This window comes from Protopterus annectens, chromosome 10.part0 (genome assembly GCF_019279795.1).
Source record: "Protopterus annectens isolate FY-2018-M chromosome 10.part0, PAN1.0, whole genome shotgun sequence".
Taxonomy (NCBI): Eukaryota; Metazoa; Chordata; order Ceratodontiformes; family Protopteridae; genus Protopterus; species Protopterus annectens.
In genome coordinates, this window is record NC_056744.1 from 104,228,348 (window position 1) to 104,244,256 (window position 15,909).

The 15,909-nt window shown below is 38.1% G+C and overlaps 1 protein-coding gene across 3 annotated transcripts in view; it reads right to left on the reverse strand.

Annotated features, from left to right (window-relative positions):
• Window positions 1-15,909, reverse strand: part of CEP131 (centrosomal protein 131) — a 1,433,457-nt gene that overhangs the window by 936,833 nt on the left and 480,715 nt on the right. For all 3 annotated transcript variants that reach the window (XM_044085078.1, XM_044085077.1, XM_044085076.1), the window contains exon 10: window positions 7,180-7,348. In XM_044085078.1, the coding sequence (XP_043941013.1) occupies window positions 7,180-7,348 (169 nt within the window). The remainder of the gene's footprint in view (window positions 1-7,179; window positions 7,349-15,909) is intronic.

Sequence of the window (15,909 nt, forward strand, 5' to 3'; positions counted from 1 at the left end):
GGCCTCTCTAATCTGACTTTCAGCAGTACCTTTGCTAGAAGAGGCAGTGGAGGAAAGGCATACACTGTTAATGTTTTCCAACTGAATGAGAGGGCGTCCACTTTCCAAGCTTGTGGATGGAATGTCCTTGTGCAAAATTTTTGAAGTTGGTAGTTTTGGGGACTTGCAAACAGATCTATGTCTGGGCGTCCCCATTTTTGAGCTATCATTGCAAATACTTGTGTATCTAGTTTCCACTCGTATGGATCCATGATGTTTCTGCTTAGGTCGTCTGCCAATGTGTTTTTCTTTCCTGGCAGGAATTGTGCTTGTAAATGAACCTGGTAAGACAGTGCGGTGTTCCATAAGGTTATTGCTTGCCTGCATAGAGGGTAGGAATGTGTGCCCCCTTGCTTGTTTATGTACCACATTACTGTGGTATTGTCCGTCTTTATTATTAGTTGCCCTGGTTGTAAGAGGTCCTTGAAAGCTGTTCAGGCGTCTGTACTGCTAGCATTTCTTTTTGATTGATATGCAGATGCCTCTGATCTGTAGTGCATTTGCCCTGAATGCACTGTCCTGCCATGTCTGCTCCCCAGGCATAGTCCGATGTATCTGTTGTCGTAGTTTGCCTGACTGTGGGTAAGGTGAAAGGCTAACCCTTGTTGAGGTGACAAGCCTGTGCCCACCATAGAAACTCCTGTTGAAGGCAGGGAATGAGTGGTATCATTGTTTCCAAGCTGTGGCTGTGCTGAGTTCATACGCTTTTCAGGTACCATTGTAATTTCCTCATATGCAGTTTTGCAAATGGTATTAGTAGTATGCAAGATGCCATGAATCCCAAGGCCTGCAGAATTCTTCTTGCAGGGAGTTGGGTCTTTGTTGCCATTATTTTGAAATATTGAGTCAGCTGTTGTTGCTTGTCTGGCGTGAGATAAGCCAACTGGGCCGTTGTATTCAAGCTGGCACCCAGGAATATTATGTTTTGTGAGGGCACTAGTTTTGATTTCTTTTCGTTTACTGTGTACCCTAGGCAACTTAGAAGGTGTTTGACAAATGCGAGATGCGTTAAAAGAATGTCCTTGCTTTCTGCTTGAATAAGGCAGTCGTCCAGGTATGGGTATATTTGAATTCCTCTGTAACGGTGCATCCAATAATTTTGCTTTAACATGATCAGGAAGGGTTTGTTCTTTTAACCAAGCATGTCTATGTATGACAGAGCCAGTAACAGCTGCTCTACAGGAAGCTTCCAATGAATCAAATCCGCATTGTAAAGTATGTTTGTCCACCTGTTCAGCTGCATGCAACAGATCCTGCATTTCCTTGAATTCAGACTGTTCGGTATGTGTGCTCATTTTTTGTTTTAATTGAGATATTAGGAATTGCTGATATTTCAGCATGTGAAACTGACAATTTAATGCTCTCACAGCCAGAGTTGCTGAGGTGTATATTTTCTTTCCCCATCTACCTAGGGTTCTGGAATCCCTATCAGAAGGCACAGGATTTTTAGCCATAGAAGCTTTAGCTCCCTTAGGACGCTGGGAAATTGTTTCTGGGTCAGCCACAGGGATTTTATAAAGGAATTTGTGTGAGTCAGGTACTCTGTAGTATCTGTCTGGTTTGGCTGGAGCAGGAGGTAGAGAGTCTGGATTTAGACTAGACTCCAAGTAAACATCATCCACAATATCTAAAACTGGAGGGATAGCAAGAGGTCTGTGCTGGGGTAGTAAAAGGAAATCTTGGAGCCTTTTCTTAGAATCAGAGTAGTCCTAGCCTTCCCAGTGGAAATGTTCCCTCATGGTATGTAAAGTTTCCCCAAAGGAGTAGTCTGCAGGGGGAGATGCTGAGGGAATAGTCTTCAGCATCAGAGTCTTCATAAGGTGGAAAAGTGTAATCCTGTTCCTCAGAAGAATCTGAGGAAATTGAGACCTGGTCAGAGGAAGCATAATCCTCCTCTTGTCTTGGTCTTTTATCAGGAGGGGGATGGGAACCCCTGATTAGGGTAAGCAAATCTTCAGCCATTTGAAGCATCTGTTTCTTAGGCATGGGGCCTTGAACTGTAGACTGATGTGCAGTCTTCTTTGGTTTTAAAGGAGTTTTAAGCTTAGCATAAGATTTAATGGTGAGTGTAGTCGGTCTGAAGACACCTTCTGCAACCGAAGGTGTTTCCACTGCACCAGGGTCTACTTCTGCTCCGGTGTCGGAAGGGCCTAATGAAGATGGCTGTGTCAGCCTAGTAGACTCCACTAGAGAATCCGCAGCTGTCTGGGGTTCCAGTTCTGCGGTCGTCAGGGGCTGCGTAGGCCCCTCACTGAAAAATGGAGAACCGGCGACAGGCCCAGCAGAGGCCTCGGAATCTGGCTTGTTCTTAGGCTGCCTGTCCTTATCCTTGCGTTTTTTATGCATGCCGGTCGTCGGCTGCTCCGTCCGCATGATATAATTAAATTTCCTACCAAAGTGATGTTGTGCGAAGTCAAAACGGCGTTTGATAGTTCGTTTATTAAACCTAGCACAAAACCGACAACCTGTGACATTGTGGTGTGGGCCTAGGTAAGGAATACAATAGGAATGGAAGTCCTTATGAGGCATTTGCTTCCCACAAGAAATGCAATTGTTAACTTTTTCTGACATCGGACTGAGGCAAGAAAAGTTTCCCCAACGGAGTACTTAGTTTTATTGAAGACTTCGGACTGAAATTCGAATCGAAAATCTCAGGTGTCGACCGACTGGCACTTGCAAACTGCTTTTTCTTCGGGCACAGCGCGGCAAGAAAGAATGAAGAAAATGGCATTGGATGTCTCTTATATACCCCTGGCGCACTGACGTCAGGGAAGAAGCGACAGCAACCGATGCCGGACCAAGACTTTGGAATTCAGGCCGACTGCGGGGCAGCCTGACGGCAGGATAACCCAAGTGTGATGACTGCAGCAGGGTAACACGATGAACATCTAATATTCCAGTCTGATTTCGTAATCAAAGAGAAACGAAGTAAGTGAAAAATACTAGCTAATTGCATCCATGGCTGCCAGATGTTGACAGTATTCTTCCCATTCTCAATGGTCTGACATTGCTGCGGGAAGGATTTTCCAAAGTTCAAAAAGGATTCACAGTAGAGGGAGTTACTGGAGATGGACCAGTGCAAGCTCTGGAGGTGGATCTCGTCCTGGCAGCCTGGGAAGCTAATTCTTTGGTCCACTTGCCTGGATTTAAACATACTCTCCTTTACAGGAGGTACATTGATGATGTGTTTTTTGTGTGGGAGAGTAGTGAGCAACAGTTACTTGCATTTACTGATTCTATTTCTACATCTATCCCTTTCTTAAAGTTTAAGATAGCTAGCACTGGTAAACAGACTAACTTTTTGGGCACTTGCATTACATTTAACACTGACAATTTAACTTGGGAATCTTCTATTCACAGAAAGGACACATTCTGTAATAATTATTTAGACTATATGAGCATGCATCCATTTTTTATGAAAAACAATCTTGCCATAGGTCAATTTATCCGCATTTCTAGATTAACTAGTGATGATGCATGTTTTTTACACGAGTGTCAAATACTTAAAAACCTTTTCTTATACAGGAACTATCCTAGCACACTTTTAGACACTATTATTGATGAAATTTCTGCTTCGAGACAGACTAAGTTTCCTTCTATAATTAAAAAAGGCTTTACTCCAAATAGTCAGCATGCAGCACCTTCTTCACACCCCCCCACACACACCCATATTTAATGGGTCTATACTCCCCACCCATCCATCACCCAACGTTTTTTCATCTACTTCAGGTTTCACTTTCAATACGAAATCAGACTGGAATATTAGTTTTCCCATCCCTATCTGCAGGGATTCAGCAGATATTAAACACATTTTATACTCTAATTGGGAAATTATCATGAACAGTCAGGAAACAGCTGTTAGGCTTGGTCAGTACCCACTATTTGCAAAGAAACGACCTAAACCCTTGAGATGTTCATTTGAAAACAGGGACCCACCATTTCTTTTATCCAACTCTGATGTTAACACTGACATAACATTGAGGGCAGACAACATCGGAAAGTATCCATGCGGCTTATGTGTAGCCTGTAATTATATTTTAGTGGGAAATACCTTTACATTTCCACATAATAATTTTACAGTAAAACATAGAAAACATTTTGATTGCAAATCATCTTATGTGGTTTATGCTGCATTTCTTGTCCTGGTTTCTACGTTGGTAAAACCACTCGTAAACTGTCTGCTCGTATAAAGGAGCACTGTGCTGCAGTCAGGATTGGAGACATGAGAAATGCACTTATGAAACATTGCACAGATTGTCATAACTTTTCACAGTTTAAATTTCTAGTGTTAGACTTTGTGGATCCTTTTTTGGGGGACATTAACACTTTGCTGGAGGTTAAGGAACTCCGCTGGCAGTTTAGACTTAATGCGGAAGCTCCCCCTGGATTAAATGAAATGCTGAATGTAAAATGTGCATTCAAATGGAGACGCTAAACATTAATTCTGTCTACAGTTTGGGTTTGTTTCTGTACCTAGTTCTCTTTCAGTATGGTTTCATATTTCACTTGCACACTGTTGCTATATTTGATCTGTCAAAAGCTTTAGTGGTGATCTGTAGTTACCATCTGGTTTCCACAGCAACCAATGTGATTTAAATGCTGATTGGGCTTTTTGTACTTGTTATATATTACCTTTTCATTTACTAATTATTGGACATGTTAACTGTTGGCAAAGCCCCTTTTCAAACATACTTATACCATTGTTCTGACACTATACAGTTTATCTGATGAAGTTCTTCTTACTAATAAAGAACAAAAGCTTGACACCTGCTCCTTTGTAGTACTTTGCTTTTTTATTTTTATGTAAAAGTATTGGAAGTTTTATATCAGTCGAATTCTTCTTACATGATCAGAGAGTTTACAGTGGCTGTTATATACATATATATCTGCGGTGGTAGTGCTGCGGTAGCGTTGTCACCTCACAGTAAGATGCTGTCCAGTTCGATTCTCAGCTAGAGCGCCTTCTGCGTGGAGACATGCGTGAATGGGCGTACCTTCGTTGAAGTTTGTGCGCCAGGGCTGGCAACTCGGCACGTAACAATCAACTGCCAATCATTAGCGGACCGGAGTCCCGCTGTGGCGACCCCTAACCGGGAAAAGCCGAAAGACACAACAACACACACATATGTATGTAATATATATATATATATATATATATATATATATATATATATATATGTGTGTGTGTGTTTATATATATGTATATATATATATATATATATATATATATATATATATATATATATATATATATATATATATATATATATATCTATATATACACGTATCTATATACATATACACATATACACACACACACACACACACACACATATATATATATATATATATATATATACACACACACACACACACACACACACACACATATATGCCATTAGTAGTCTTGTGTTCCATAACATCAACAACAATTTGACTGATGCCAGAACATCAGCTACACAAAAATTCAGGGAGGGAATGGATCATAACACAAAAACACACACTTTTATTTAACTATTTTTTAATACAAAACCATAAAAACAAATGCTTAGCTGGCAGGCTTTGCCCTCCCACATTCACGTGTGTGGGCTTTGCCTCTACCTTCAATGTACACATACTAAGTCCGCGGTCACCCAACCACATCCAAAAGTGAAACACTATACAACAAGCCATGTTATGCTACTCATTAAATAATGCACTTGATAAGTCAATAACTGAGTATGATAGCCTGTGACAGTGAAAACAGTTGTACAAACACACACACAGCCCTGTTGCCCTAAGTCTTATTATAGCACCATATGAACACTCCCTGTGTATGCTGCCCCATTATCATCCAAGTGATCAGACCAGCAATCCTCGCTGCAAACCAAAATGTGTGGGGATGGCAGCAATATTACCAATCTTCCATGCCTAACTGGTAGCCACATCTTTAGCCATGATACCCTAGCTTCTGACTGAGTGACAACACTCTTCTTCCACCTTAAAGCAGTAGATAGGAATGTGATGATGGGTGCTCAGCCTAGAGCTTACTGTTAGTCATCTGCAAGGTGCTGACTACCTGAGCCAGTCTTTGGATCACAAGTGGTGATGTAGTATGAGACTGTTTCCCCAATTTCCCAGTGTCTTTGTACTGCCCTGTTTACTGGGGATGAACGACTCACTTCAAAGGCCACACCATGGCTTTGCCAGCTTCAGAAAATGTTCTACAGAGCAACCACTGTGCCAGCAGGCAACAGTCCTAGCCTGCAGTGTAATATAGTATTGGGATTCATCTATGTAACACGACTTTACATTCTGTGAAGTGCAGTGGCTCTGACACTCATGCATGGTGGCCCATTAACAAATTCACTGAGAGATGTGAATTGCTTTGTTATACTTGTACAACCTGCCTTGCCATCCCTGCAGAACTGGGTGGCACAAAACATGCTAATGATGTGATAGTGAAGCCAGAGATATAACATGTAAAAATATGGTAAATATTACAAGGAATCCTATCTGCTTTATAAAAAAATGCAAGAACAACCAGAATGGAATATGCATGGAAAACAGAACACTTACCACAATTTTTTTGGACATGGTTAAGTACCCACCAAAAACAGAAATACGGAATAAGGTAAGTGAAATGTGAACGCAGATATGTAGAAGACATCAACAAAATAAAACTGGAAGAAAAATGCCAGAAGGTTTTGAAGGGGGAATGGGAACAACAAGCGAGTTGGTAATAAACAAAACAATGATAACAGTCTCAGACAGAGGACTTTTTAAAGGAGAACTAGGTAAGTAATTAAAGAAATACAAAAGGAAAGAATGCGGATATGAACAGTGGACAGTCAGATGGTAATTCAGTCAAGTAGGGAAGAGCCGATAGTGATCACATGGCTGACAAATATACAAGATCATGAGAAATAAGAAATAAAAAAATAATCTGTCAGAATAAGCACACAGGCAAGGGCTGGAAACTGGTGACACCAGAATGAAAATACAAGACAGTCTGAGACTGTGTAAGCATTCAAAAAAAAAGGATGAGTTAATCTACATGAGAACATCATCAGGGATATACAATTAAATTATACAGTGACTATGCATTGGGAAAGAGGCTGCAAGTTGAAATATGGTTATGAATAGAGGAAAGATGTTCACCTGTATTGTTTGCTTTCACCTTGCTGGTGACAGGACTTGCATTTTTCACAGAAGAAGGTCTGCTTGTTCTTTTTTTTCCAACCTTCCCAGCATCCTTCAGCCGTGCCACTTCCTCTTCTGCCACACGCTTGTTTTCTGCCTCCTTCTCAGCCCGTCTCTGTTGTAGCTCCTAAAACATTAACATTTGGCATTGCCCTTTTATTACGGTGCACTATATAAGTGACAATCTGATCAGTTATCACCAAAATGCTGGTAAGCAGCTAGACAACCTTAAGATTATCATCTTAGGTGAATGTTTATTGTATTTACTTTTTATTTATTTTACATTTAAATGTGAACAGGGTTGAAGACACTATCCAATCATAACTGGAGTCACATAAATTATAAACTGAGGTTAACAAAACAGTTTTGAGAGTCAAATTATTTTGACATGCTAAAAACGATTACAGAGAGTCCCCCATGTGTCAAATCCCCAACAATAAAAATCACTTTCAAACTAAAAAGTAACTTTTTTTTTGTTGTTGCAGAGGGCAAGCCTCGTGGCACTCCATTCACCCCAAACATAGGAACAAAAGAAAATAGGTAAACAGTGATGGGAACCATTATATAAACACATGAAAGAGGACACTGTAATCACTAATGGGTCTAAAAAGGGAAGAATACAACAGTAGAATGACTTCTTCGGACCTTGACAGTATTCCTTTGGAAATTAACTGGGCCAGATAGAATGTTTTCCTGATTATGGTGGAAACAATGATCTAAAGGAAGAAAGTTATTCACATGAGCTCCCAGGTCTCTAGTGACCATGTCTGTCTGAAGTGAAGTCCCACTTACAACTCAGGAAGTGGTAGCAACTTTTCTGCTGAATGTGATTATGTTGCACTTTTCTGCATTTTGCTTGATGTTATTTTTATCACGTATGTGCATAGTCCAGCCCTTCCTGGTGCTACTATTTGGTGGATGAGCAGATAACACTGTCTGGCTTGCAGACAGCAGCAAACTTTATCAACAACACTTCTGGGACAGTGGCCTGGATGTCAGTGAAACAAATGCCAATTAGGAGTGGGTCCTGGCATGGATTCTGGTGGTACACCATTACTTACAATTTTACATTCAGTGGCAGTACCAAAAACTTTAGACAATTTGTAATCCAATGGACAATGTACAGGTTAACATTAAGTTTGTCTAATGTCTTAGTAACACTAATATAAGACGATACAAGAACAATGAATAAAACGATATGTCTGCTGTTACAAAATTTTCATTTCATAAAATTTGGCCCAAATGTTGAATATCTGCCCACAAATCAAGTACTCAATCAGCTTTTTAAAGCTACTATATCTCCAATGTCCAGTGGCATCTTTATTAAACAGTTTAGTAATCTTATATAAGTGAAGACCAACTAAGTGTAAACACTTGCAAGTATACATTTCCAAAAGTGAGATTAAGTGGTTCGGGCAAAATAATTTAAAACTAATTTTTTCTCATTAAAGTTGGGAAATGAAGATTTTTTTTCATTAAGGTTAAAAAAGTGAAGTTTTATAAACTCTAATAATCGGAAGGCTCTGCTAATATGTAACAATCCCCAACTTAGGGACTTAAATTCTGAATATCTACTTATGTAAACAGAAAATAAATACTGTAAAATGTACCTAAAAATACTGCTAAACACCCACCCCCCTTCAGCTCACTCAACTACAGACAATAGTTGCAGACAAAAAAAATCCCTCCATTTCAGACACCTGTAATATTCTGTTATTGTACTTTTCTTTGCTTAAACAAAGAAAATCAAGTTCAGTAAAGAGGAAAATAATGTAACGGAGTTTATAAATTGACTAAAATATTTTTTGCTGTACACAAACATTTACACAGACAAAACTGCGGAAATGAGAGCCAAACACTGAATCTTTTTCTTTCTAACAATGCATTGTCTTAAGCGCAAACTGTAGTATATTTACTTACAGAAATTTGATAACTGGGTAGATGTTACAGGTTACATACCTGTAAAAATTCAAAATGCCTAAACTACGCATCTATTCTCCTGCAAGCACCAGGTTCTTCTTGATGCCTTTACCTCACCCTACTACAACTATTTTAGTATTTCATCCATCACCTTAATCCAACTGGTTATGCATAACTTTTGCTAGTATTTTAAAACTGGCGCTCTAGACCTTCAGTTTTTCACCATCTCCTTTTCAACACAATTTTAACTACACATTTACTTTCTTCTTTGAAACCTTTTTGATACCATGCAGTTATTACTTCTACTACATTTACTAATTGCCACTTTCCTAAGATCTTATACAATTTAAATTCTAATGTATCTACACCCAGTCTAGTTCCTTCACAAACTTCTCTAACATGTTCAGTCTCATATTCATGTTTTTATTTTTAACATTTTTATTTTTACTCTTGTTCATCTCTATTCCATCTATCCACTTAAATCCTTTTCAAAAAATATTTATTGACTGCCGTGCTCTTTTGTGCAAGTTATTTACTAGTTTTACCAGTTTATCTGAGTAATTCCTTCCACAAACATATATCGGTCTACTTCAAATAAACAAAAGACCACTTACCCAAAGACAACATCGTCGATATGACATCTCCGAAACCACAGTTTAATGAACGATCACATTGCCAAAACTTTTCCCATGGTAAGTAACCAGATGGCCAACATGGGGAAATGTGCCCTTTTCCCCACTGTTGTGCAATCCCAGAGTTGGTATATTTAGTTGGGTGGGGCACAGACCCCATTTGGTTGGGTTGGAGATGGTGCAGTGTCGTTTTTGTTACATGTTGGTCAACTGTATACTTACCATGTTAAAAGTTTCAGCAACGTGATCATTCATTAAACTAAGGCTTCGCAGATGTCGTCTTCGGGTAAGTGGTCTTTCATTTATTTGAAGTAGACCCATACGTGTGTGTGTGCATGTGTGTATGTATATATACATACATACATATACACACACACACACACACACACACACACACACACACACACACACACACACTTTTTCCACAATTAATGTCTCTTCCTTTCCTCTGATGTTTTGTAAGATAAAACTTCCTCTGTTCTAATCATTCCAATAAAACAAGGTGGTTTAGGTTTTGCCTCATTTGAAGGGATATTTTACAGCTACACAATTAAGTCTCCTATACATAGCATAAGCAGAAAGTTATAATTCAAACTGAAAAGTGATGAAGATGAAGCAAGGGAGAAGTTTGAGAAATATAGAATGGGATTTTGGATGCAGAACCTTAAGGAGAACAACAGAAATTATATTCAACCAATAGCAGAAAGTATTCTAAGAACTAAGCCAATACAATAATGGAGAAAGTAGATTTATGACAATAGAGATATCTGCAAGTAGGGGTACAGAAAATAGGCAAGAAGGGGCAGGAATTTACTGGAGAACTCTAGCCAAGGAATCAAGATATTGGGAGCAAACAGCTGAAATAGGAAAGGTAATAGAGTGGGATGAGGCCAAGAAGATATTTGGATTGCAGGCGACAGACTGCCTACCCTACTAGGGCTTGATCTCAGAGTACAGTCAAAGGGAAAGGGATAGGGGGAATTTAAGTGAAAAACCTTCTCTGGTAGAGTTTTTAGTTGAATCTAGAACAGAAGCAGCTGTTAAAAAGAGATAATTAGTAGGGCATATAAAATATTACATAATAAGAATCAATCAGAGGAGATTGGGAAGAGACTGGAAAAGCAATTTACAATAAAACAATGGGAAGACAAATGTATGGCTTCCAAGTATGCAACCAAGTCCAGAAGGTTTAGGATCTTTGCACAGGTATTCTTATACAGCAAACAGACCTCAAAGTATTTTTACTTGGGTATATGGCATATGTTGGCGGTGTGACAGGGAAGAAAGAGGTTAACTGCAAATATATGTTTTGGGAATGTAATGAGGTGGTAGATTTCAAAAATTCCCTACAGAGTACTCAGAAATAATGGGTGAGCAAATGGCTGTAAGTAAGGAAATGATTTTTTCAGCTGAGATACAGGATCTGAATTAATGATCAGGAGGAGGAGTGAGGTTTAAGGGAAGGCAGGAATTGGCAATTTTTTGTAATGCTGGCCTGATGATAGAAACAAAGAAAATATATATGATGTATATTTCATTTAAAAGGAAAAAAAATGTTAAAATGGCTTGTTTTCTTTTTTGTTATTGTATGTTTGCCTACGTCTTAAGTGATAACTTAATGCAGGTGTTTAAAAAAAATTTTCTATGTTCATCCTCTAACCTAATATTGTTGCTTGCAATCTCCCACTATCTCTTTCAAACAGATACATTTCCACTTGCTATCTTTCTTTCAAACCCCAACATCCTAATGTAACAGTACTTCTAATATTTTCTTGTCTTCTCTGTGGTTCTTTTTACTGTACAACAAACTAAATTTTCATCTTATTTTCAACTAACCACCATTAGATTATTATAACAAAACATCATGCTCTCATAATTATCCCATACCTGCAAATGTTTTCCATTACCACATCTATATTCCTTTTTAAATATCCCAATTTCCTTCATGGATTTTTTTCTGTTCTTGCCTCCAGGGCCACATAATCAAGAATCCTGTTAAGTGTCTTACTTGACCATTCCACCCCAATTTTCCCTAAAACATTCTGCCTTGGTGTATAATGGCTCCATTTTACATATACTTTCATTAACACTCATAATGCACAAACAAGCGTCTTTGATGATTTCTAGTTCTACTGTCACACTATTAACAGTTTTCTCCTTTTAGCTAAGAAATGAAATCTCTCACACATAAACATTTTCAGCATTAGGTACGTCTTGCATTCATTTGTTTTTGTACTTCTACAGAATTTGTGGGTAAATACACACGTGTGTCCAGTACATACGAACTACACTGAAATTTTCTAGAAAAAACTAAAATTACATCTTTAAACTAAATGTAAATAAATAAAATCCCCTACTGCAATACATTACCATTAGATGATCTAAAAAGTGTTACTTAACTTGCTAAAGCTTTTAGTATTCCTATATAGGTTATATTATACATATGTGTATCTTAGACACTTAGCCTTTGTTTGTGCTTTCATTTAACTAGTTAAATGATGTAAAGTGCTGCACAAATGTGTACAGTTTTTCAGGTTGCGAAGCCTCAGAAATATTCACAATAGTAATGATACTGGTGACAATTCCAAGAATTAAAAGATAACCTAAAAGATGGATGAAGACAAAATAGCACACATCGCATACCTTGATCTGCCTCAAGCGTTTGACAAATCCCAACTCAAACATAGTAGAAATGCTAAATAAACTGGAAATAAACCCCATGTCACCCTGTAGATTGCCAACTAACTCACAGATAGGACATAGATAATCAAAACAGGGGAGGTTACCTCCACAAAAGACCATTCACCAATGGAGTCCACAGGTTTCTGTGTAGGACCTCTCTTGTTTCGCATCTACTTTTCTGAAGTAAAAGCGAATGCCTAAGAGCTCTGGATGACTGTAAACTAGGAGCAGTAATTGAAAACCCAAATGAGACATCCTGCAAGAAAGTTTGTCTCAAAGAAATAACTGGTGTCAAAATTATGGTGTGAAACTAAATGCCAAAAAATACATTATTGTATCCTTTGGGAAGTCATCTACCCCAGGGAACTACCACAATGACAATAATGCCCCTAAAAGATGACCCAGTTGTTTGGGATTTGGGAACTTATGTGGACAGCAACCTAACTTTTGACCAACATAGGTCAACTTTTGTCCTTCTATATTAGGTCAACTTTTCTAAGAAAGCCTTCTATATTGCACCGCTTATAAACAAAAGGATTGTGTCTAGATCTAGGGGTGTCATTGTCCCCCTTCACTTAGCCCTAATCAGGCCAATCACTGAATATAATATCCCTTTGGCATGCATCTTTCCAGGCACATGCAACAACTGGCATGTCCACAGAGATACCTTACTAAAAGGATACAAGGCCTAAAGAACATGTCCCACATGAATGTACTCAAAGCCCTGTCACTATACTCCGTATTCTACAGACTGCTAAGAGGTGGCCTGTGTCTGGCATACAAAATATCCTTTGACCCATTACTGATGGATTTAATGCACATCAGCAAGTCAAATGGATCAGAAATACTAAGCGTAAGGATCTAAATCAATTCTTCAACATCAACAGAATAGCATGTACAGACAGGTATAATACACAGAAGATACCACTGCTGTGAAAAAGGCTCCCCGGCCACATAAAACAGAATTCATCCCCTGTCCATTTCCAAGTGCAACTTAGATGCATGGATGGGAAACAGAAATTTATCCTAGGATAGCTCCCTTTACTGCTAATGTAGACAGGCAGCTCCTAAATATTAGCCTAGTACTTTTCTAGGAACCTATTGAATATGTTTGACAACATATACTTCAGTCTGTCTATGAAGTAGGTTTCTGACATGTTAGCTTATGGCACAGGATGAGGCTGAAAATGGTCTTGTACCAGTCTTCTAATCCAGTTAATTAATTCCAGGTAAATACATTAAATATTCAACCAAAAAACCTCAGTGAAACGGCTCATGGTAAAATCGACCACTTGCAGGAACACCAGCAAACCTGGAGAATTGATTTTAGCACTTTCATTCCACTTTATTTAAACAAGGAACTTCTTCAGAAATGTCCTTAAACAATCATGAAATATCTTAAATATCCACCAAAACAGGAGTAGCCAACTGCAGTTTAAATCTAAAACAGCTGACTAAAAATAACATGATTAAGAGAATCACATGACAACTTCCAAAAAATCATTACATCCTTTAATAAAGCCAACAGCATCAACATGTTCAATAACAGAAAACTCAAATTTCTTAAAGTTCTCACATAATTAGCTACGTTTAGCTAAGGCATTGGTGGTTTCTCGGGTCTACTTTATTAACTTGAACGTTCAAAAGTCCGAATGCATAAAGATCGACATATGTGCATCGAACTCTTAAACGTTCAAAAGTTAATAAAGAAAAAAAAAATAAAACAAAAAACACAGCTGTCGAGGACTTTACGTTGTCCATTTCTGTAAAGGTAATGTGTTTGTGACGTCAGCAGTGCCGCAATTTAAATTGTGTCAGTTTTCATTTTATGGACTTCTGAAGAAGTTTGCTTTAGTGCAAACGTAAAGCGCTTTAAGTCTACAATCTTGTATGTAATTTGTGCCATCTGTTTATTAGTAAACGTTTGGAACTACCTCCTCGACAGCTGTTTTTTTGTTTTATGAGTTTTTGGTTACGTTGGTGAATTTTTTAAAGAAAAACAATACACAGAAAAAAAAAAGATGCAGCCAGAGGGACAAGCCCCCCCACCCCCACCCCCAGCTACTTAAATATGCCAACTCCGAGATTGCACTACATTGAGGTAAATGGAAATCTCCACCTACGGAGATTTCCGTTTAAAGTTTTTGACGGCTTGCACTTTCGATGCATATGGTTCGATCCATATGTATTCATGGTTTTACGATTTTGCATAAATAAAGTAGACCCGGTTTCTCTACCCTAAATCGCCTTACAGTGTTCTCTAATTCTCATTCGAAGCTCTCTGGTGCTTCTTCCAATAAAGAAACTGTTGCATGAACAACATAAAGCTACATACACTACATTAGCCATGCAACAATACCATCTAAATTTAGCAACCAAACTGTTTTAAATGCTCAAAATGTATTATACTTCGGTTGTTAATATATCAGCACTGTTTACAATGAGTGTAACTGAAAGTACCAGGGACTGAAAAAAAATGTTTAACATCTCTAACACTTTTCTGACTAATCCCTTAATGTTGTCAGACTTTTTCAATACAAATACTGGGTGGTCACCAAGAACTTTGGATAAATCAGTATTTCCTTCTATAATTTTCCAATTGTTTCTAATGATTTTCTGGACTGCTAAATTATCAGCAGGCATGCTGATAGGAAACATCAAAGGTTTATCTATTGTACCTAAATTGTCTAACTTTTACACCTTCCTTCAAAATGGATGGAAATTTGTTAGACCTGCAACTAATAACTTCGCTGCAAATTTTGTCTAGTTCAATCAATGGATATCCCTTTGCCAAAAATAAATCCTTAATGAAAAGTACCCCATGAAAAAAACTTGCATCATCATTGATTAACCTGCCGACCCTGACAAGCTGCCCTTTAAAAATGTTTAACTTCATGAATCTTGGATGATTACTATAAAAATGTAGTTATTCCTAAAAGTGGATTTTCTATGGATAGTGAAAACCTTATCCACAGTGTTCATACAAATTTTGACATCTAAAAAATTTATACTAGTTCCAAGGTCACCCACAACAACATTAAACAAATATACCCTGGTACCAGATGTCCTGTTACATTTGCTACCATGAAACTACCTCTTTTAATCAAGAAAGCTAATCCAACAGGCCAGGAAAGGAAAATGTAACAAAGGAGGGTAGATTTTTTTGATGACTGGACACAGGTCCTTTTTCAGCTGAGGCCCGGGGAGAAAAGCTCCATGAGTAACAGTACATTTTCATGTACACATTACAATAATCAATAAAGTATAAAGTAAACAAAATGTAGTATACATAAAAACATACAAATTTTTTACATCGTGGCAACAAAATCTAGGCTTTGAACATAACTAGTACTATTTGCAGGTATGACATGTCACGATATAAGGTTAAGACAGGTCAGTAGGAACAAAGGATATAATTAAGAATTAAAGCCATTATGACTATAATGGCTAAAAG